This window comes from Boleophthalmus pectinirostris, unplaced genomic scaffold (genome assembly GCF_026225935.1).
Source record: "Boleophthalmus pectinirostris isolate CB_2022bp ecotype Guang Dong unplaced genomic scaffold, ASM2622593v1 HiC_scaffold_8, whole genome shotgun sequence".
NCBI lineage: Eukaryota > Metazoa > Chordata > Actinopteri > Gobiiformes > Gobiidae > Boleophthalmus > Boleophthalmus pectinirostris.
Window position 1 is genome coordinate 39,537,844 of NW_026571515.1, and position 6,852 is coordinate 39,544,695.

General features: G+C 37.0%; 1 protein-coding gene across 1 annotated transcript; it reads left to right on the plus strand.

Moving 5' to 3' along the window:
- Window positions 1–369: 369 nt before the first annotated feature.
- fam43b (family with sequence similarity 43 member B) lies at window positions 370–1,329 on the plus strand. The gene has a single exon (XM_020932224.1). The coding sequence runs from the start codon at window positions 370–372 to the stop codon at window positions 1,327–1,329; it is 960 nt and encodes a 319-aa protein (XP_020787883.1).
- The last annotated feature ends 5,523 nt before the right edge of the window (window positions 1,330–6,852 follow it).

The window sequence follows — 6,852 nt, forward strand, 5'->3', positions numbered from 1 at the left end:
ACAAGAGGAGTTGGGGAAGAAGGAGGAATAGAGGAAGGGAGGAGGGAAGGGGGGGGATGGAGCGCCGGGCTTTGGCTCCAGCTCGGATCGGCGCGGCACGATGCAGACGGCACAGAGGAGAGGAGGAGGAAGAGGAGAGGAAGAGAGGAAACAACACGGAGGAGAGAGGGGAGAGAGGGAGGAGCGAGAGCGCAAGGGAACGGCGGAAAGCTCGGAGCATTCAGTCAGTGAGCTCCGGCAAACCAGCGTGGTGTTTCTCGTGCATCCTCTTTCTCTCTTTGGCGTTCCTCAGCTTTTGACCGTGTTTTTGTGAGTTTTCCGCGGTAGAGAAGAGGAGAGGGGGCGAACCGCTCCAACTCAGCCCTCGGAATGTTGCCCTGGAAACGGAATAAGTTTGTTTTGACGGAGGAGGAGAGCAAAAACAAACCCAAGAGCTTAGGAGCTGGACTGACGTACCACTCCATCCTCTCGTCGCTCCTTCGCTCATGTCCGGACCTGCTGCCCGACTGCCCCTTCGAATGGGTCGGCAACATCTTCCACACGAAAAGACAGAAGGTAGAACTTAACAAGGAGGAGCCGGTTTACAACGTGAGGTATTTGGGAAGCGTGGTCACCATAACAGCGAAGGGAGACGGTTGTACGCAAGAGGCGGTGGCCAAAATCTGGGCGAGGAGCAACTTTGGAGAACAGAGCATCAAGATGAGGTTAACAGTTGGCGCGCACGGGATTCGGATGAGCGCGGATAAATCGGGGAAAAAGAAACCGATCCATCTTTATTCCTTGAACAGAATTACGTACTGCGCCGCCGACCCGTGCCGACCCAAAATCCTCGCGTGGATTTACAGACACCAAGTCAAAAACATGGCGGTTGTTTTGAGGTGCCACGCGGTTTTGGTGAGCAAGTCGGAGAAGGCCCAGGCGATCTCCATGAGCTTGTACCATCACGCTACTTCGGCCTTCAGCGAATTCAAAAGATTAAAACGACAAAGCGATTTTCGGCACGTGCAGCAACAGCTCCTGGGCGAAGACGCGGTCCCCCTGATGCCGTTAAGGAGGCTGCTAAACGGACAGTGTCACTACAGACCGCCGGCCGAAAATCCGGGGAGTACGACGCGACTCTGTTCCATCACCGAAGAAGAGGAGGAGAGTGAGGAAGAGGAGGTGAAAAGTGTAAATAACAAACAGAAAATCCTGACCACGAACACTGACCCTACGCAGTTGCTTTCGCAGCTGGATCTCGGGGACATTGCCAGACTGGAGGAGTGTCAGATCAACTTCGTCAGCGATAGCAACAACAACACCTTTACGTTTATAACTTCGTTGGTGTGACTGTGACGTAACGTGGTGATCTAAACCGGGGCTTGGCGTTAACTGTTTTTACCAACTGGCTGGGCAAAAGTGTGGAAGACTTTCATGGCTACTTCAGAATGTGATGGTGCGTAAGGATTAGAAGACCTTTCACTAAAACTAAATTAAAAAGTATTATATAATCTTTTACATCTTGATACTTTAAGCAAATTGAAAGCATTCATTTTAAGTAGATTAACTAAGGGTTCCCACGCTTTTTCACTGAGTAAATTTCAAAACTTTTCCATGATTTGTTCATGACCTAAAGTGAATTTTCCATGATTTTACGGCACTTACGTGTTTAGAATTGATCATACCTTTAGATAAATATGAAATGTTAACCCTTTCCACTCACCTTATGGTTTGGGATTATAGTTATAGCTAACATTCAAAATACTGTCAGTTAGGGATGTAACAATAACCAAAATATTGTCATATCGTATCGTCAAAAGTCTCTCAGTAATATCGTGGGCTGTCACAATATATCAAATCACAAGTTTCTTTGCTTAAATGCAGGTTTTATAGTAGCAACAGCTTATAAACATTGGGAACTACATATCCCATGATTCATTTCAGCGCAGGCAACATGAAGAGAGATGTTTTCTACTTGAATTCTTGGGATTATGACGGAAATAATTCACACCAAAATCTTGTCAGAGTATTTTAAAAACAAAAAAGTGTCCTATCTACAATTATATTAGCCTCTTCAAAATATCGCATTAAATATTGTATCATGAGATGCATATCGTAATAATATCATACTGAGAGATTTGGATATTGTTACATCCCTATTTTCAGTGCATTTATTGTTGTCTCTTTAAATAAAAGGCATAAACATTCGCAAATTATCATAATGGCCTAATGAGAATTTAACAGAACGCTGTAGTTGTGTGAAAGAGATACTAAAATTCCATGACTTTTCCAAAACTTTCATTGAATTAACAAAATTCCATGACTTTTCCAGGCCTGGAAAATAGCATTTTCAATTTCCATTACTTTTTCAGAATTTCCATAACTGTGGGAACCCTGTTAACTAAATATGTACGAAATTTTGCTTTGACCCAACTTAACAATAACATGGAAAGATATTACATTATTTCTGAATCTAGATTTGTTTCTTTAAAAAAAAAAAAAATATATATATATATATATATATATATATATATATATATATATATACTATATATATAAAATAAATAAATATATTGTCACTGTCATTTAATTAAATTTAAAAACAAATTAGCATAACATTTTCTGACTTTTTAAATGAAATGCACAATATAGAAAGTGAGTATATTTTTCTATTTTTAGATCATAATTTTTGGTGATAATTCTTGCTGAAACATCACGTTCTTCAGCTTGTAAATTAAATGCAAAAAACCCAGCTGTCTGAAGTGGCTACTGGAACTGAACGTTTTACAAACTGAACTCAGCTCTATTTGGCGATAGCGTTAAGGTCAAGCCCTGTCGGTCACTCTGAGATCCAGCCCCTGTCCTTTCTCAGGCCCCCTCCTGTTTGTGATCCAAGTGTTTACCAGAAACGTCTATGTCGCGAGGCAGAAGACCAGCTTCCAGAGGCAGCTCCGTGTTTACAGTGAGGGCTGAATATGCACACACGAGCGATAGCACAATGATGAACTGTGTTTTTAAAGGACACGCTCATCTGGAATCACAACACACTGTAAAAAATGACTCTCAAATCTCAAATCTTTGAGTTGAAAACACTTGAATTCATTTTCTTGTTTTAGTAGTATTCACGAGATTAGATGATTTTGAGATTCATCAAAAGATAATTTTGACCAAAGTAGCCATTTTCTCTTATACCAGTGGACTAAGAAAACTGTATTATTAAGTCACCAAAACTCAAAAAACATGAAATGCCACAATCCAATAATTGTATTTGGGATAAGGGTGAAAATATTTCAGAGTTGTTTTTAACACAAAAAAAGTTATTTTAACTTTTTGAAAGTTAAATGGGGGTTTAAGTTGGGGTTATTTGCCATAGTTGATATGATTGAAGTTAATTTATCTTTCCCTAGTGTTATTTCAACTTCCCATTGTGTTCATTGAACTATCTTTAGTGTTAATTCAACCTCCTTTAGTGTTAATTCAACTTCCCCTAGTGTTAATTCAACTTTCCTTAATGTTAATACAACTTTCTTTAGTGTTAATTCAACTTTCCTTAGTGTTAATTCAACTTTCCTTAGTGTTAATTCATCTTCCTTTGGTGTTAATTTAACTACCCTTAGTGTTACTTCAACGTCCTTTAGTGTTAAATCAACTTCCCTTACTGTTAATTTGGCTCCACCCACCACTTCAAACTCCCACGAGAGTAGACCAGTTTGAACCAGTTTTGTTCATAATTTCATTTTAAATGGACTAAAATAAAGTGTAAAAATAAAACACCTCTGTGTTTTGTTTAGCTAAATCAGGATAACCTTACAAAGTGTTACTCGTTTACTCTCAAAACATAAATATAAATCTTGATTTGGGGGTTAAACAGGAACTTTGGTCCAGTGTTACTTAATTAACATTTCCAAAAATGTTAAATTAACTCTAGAACAGATTTGACTCATATAAACTCTGAGAAAATGTTCAAATTGATGCTGTGAGAGTCAGTTTCTCACATCCCACACATACCTACCAATTAAACACTTGAATTAACAAAACTAGTTGCATTTACTCAGTATTGTATAATTCTGAATTCAAGTCTTTTAAACTCATTCAAGATAATATTTTTTTGCAATGCGTGATTCCAAATAAATTGCATTCTTTTCGTTTTTTTTGTTTGATTATTTTCCCTTTTGGATTTGGAATTTCAGGGAGGTCGCTTTTTGTAAAATGTGTGTATTTTTTCCCTACGAGACAATCCTTCTCCCCCTGTTGTTTTTTTCCATACACCCACATGGACGAGTTTACCCAAGTTGAACAGTGTTTTACTAAAGAACTGCGCGCGCTAATGAACCAGGGGGTAATTTAGGAGCCAAGCCATCCAGTGGACGTGTTTATGGCCCCGTTTGTTATAGTGCTTATCATTTATGCATGACATGTGGGCCCTACCCTTCTGTGCACAGCTTTTGTCGGCTTTTGCGTTGGACAATTCCGCTTTCAAATCAACACTGTGACACATCTGCTACGACGTTGCAAAAAATAACACCTAGTGAAACATCTGGTGTATTAAAATGATTTGAATTCAGATCATAATTGGAGTCATTAGAAGTAGTTTAGATATAATGCGTTCTCTGTTAGCACAAATTAACAAAGGAAGGTTTATTTATTCAGTTTTCCTCAACTAGGGACTTGATTATCGGTGTTATTTGAAAAGACTTTGAGCAATAACATTACGTGAGTTGTTTCAAAATGATTTCAAAAAACAGTGCGTTGATTATTTTATCTGATCTTCAATTGATTTTTACATAATCAATGAATAGACCATGAATGCAACTTTATACGAGGATGTATAAATATTTAATTGCAATATCAAAAAGTGATTCTTAAAAATATTCGGACTATCCAACTATACATTTGTCATCAGTTAAATAGACTTCGAAATGTAAAAAAAAAATTGTGGACCTAAAAAAAATGATTCACAAATGTTCAGGTTCAACATTTGTGAAATTTCTTTTTGTCCATTTTGTCCAGTTATATTGGCCACAACCTTCCATCGGAAATCCTGACAAATTCGGGGAATATTCAGTGCAGAAATTCATCCAGTTCATCAAGTTAGATAAAAAAGGTCCTTTGAAATCAGTCCAAAAGTATATTATGCCACTATACATTTGTTGTCAGTTGAATAGACTTCGAAGCGTAAGAAAAAATGGTGGACCTAAAGGAATTTATATATAAGGTTCGACATTTGTGAATTTTCTTTTTGTCCATTTTGGCCACAACCTTCCATCTGAAATCCTGACAAATTCCAGACATATTCAGTTCAGAAATTTATCAAATTCATCAAGTTAGATAAAAAAGGTCCTTTGAAATCAGCCCAAAAGTATATTATGCAACTATACATTTGTCGTCAGTTGAAAAAACTTTGAAGCGTAAGAAAAAATGGTGAACCTATAAAAAATTATATATATGGTTCAACATTTGTGAAATTTCTTTTTGTCCATTTTGTTTAGTTATATTGGCCACAACCTTCCATCAGAAATCCTGACAAATTCTAGGCATATTCAGCACAGAAATTCATCAAATTCATCAAATTAGATAAAAAAGATCCTTTGAAATCAGCCCAAAAATATGTAATGCAACTATACATTTGTCAGTTGAATAGACTTCGAAGTGAAAGAAAAAATGCTCAACCTAAAAATAATTCATATATAAGGTTCAACATTTGTGAATTTTTAGTTATATTGGCTACAACCTTCCATCAGAAATCCTGACAAATTCCATGCATATTCAACACAGAAATTCATTGAATTCATCAAGTCATCAAAAAGGTCCTTTGAAATCATCCCAAAAAATACGTAATGCCACTATACATTTGTCATCAGTTGAAAAAACTTCGAAGCATAAGAAAAAATTGTGAACCTATAAAAAATTATATATATGGTTCAACATTTGTGAATTTTCTTTTTGTCCATCTTGTCCACAACCTTCCATCTGAAATCTTGACAAATTCCAGGCATTTTCAGCTCAGAAATCCAAAATATGTAATGCAACTATACATTTGTTGTCAGTTGAACAGATTTCGAAGCATAAGAAAAAATGCTTCACATTTGTGAATTTAGTTTTTGTCCATTTTATCCAGTTATATTGGCCACAACCTTCCATCTGAAATCCTGACAAATTCCAGGCATATTCAGCACAGAAATTCATCAAATTCATCAAAAAACGTTCTACGAAATCAACCAAAAATATGAAATTCAACTCAAATCAAGGTATTTATTTTGAATTCAAGTCTTTTTAACCCATACATTTTTGCAGCGTTCACTATAAAACGTGATATATTTGACCAGTATCTATATTCCTCATTGCTGTGTGCACTTTTGACACCATCTTTTGCTAAACTTTGCATTTTTCCACGTAAGCCCTTGCAAAAACTCCACTTTCACACAAAACCTTTTTACTATAACCTTCTATATCTTTGTGTGTAAAGACTCATTGTGGGTACTATGAATGAGATGAATATATTTCAGTATTTATTTTGCAAATAAAAACTACCCTACCGTATCTTGTTGTTGTGAGTTGTGTGGAAGCCATTGAAAAAGATTATTCAAATGTATACACGGTGCGGATCTCTCTATAGATGATGATTTGCATGTGAGTGTGATAAGACAACTTCAAAGCCCAAATACATAAGCAGTATTTCCAGAGCTTTGCAGTGGTTTAAATTGGCAGTCTTTCTCATTAAAGCGTTTGGGTCCATTCCTCAAGGCCCTCTGCGCTCGCTGGCACCTCCGTTCTGTGTGGAGTCATTAATCAGCGAAGTGAATAGTGAAGGAAATGAACATAAAGCACCTGCTGTCGGAGAGAGTCTGAACCCAAATGTTTTTAGTGCCGACT

Excerpts from the sequence above, each read along its gene's own strand:
- fam43b (XM_020932224.1), top strand. The coding sequence starts at position 370 with ATGTTGCCCTGGAAACGGAATAAGTTTGTTTTGACGGAGGAGGAGAGC.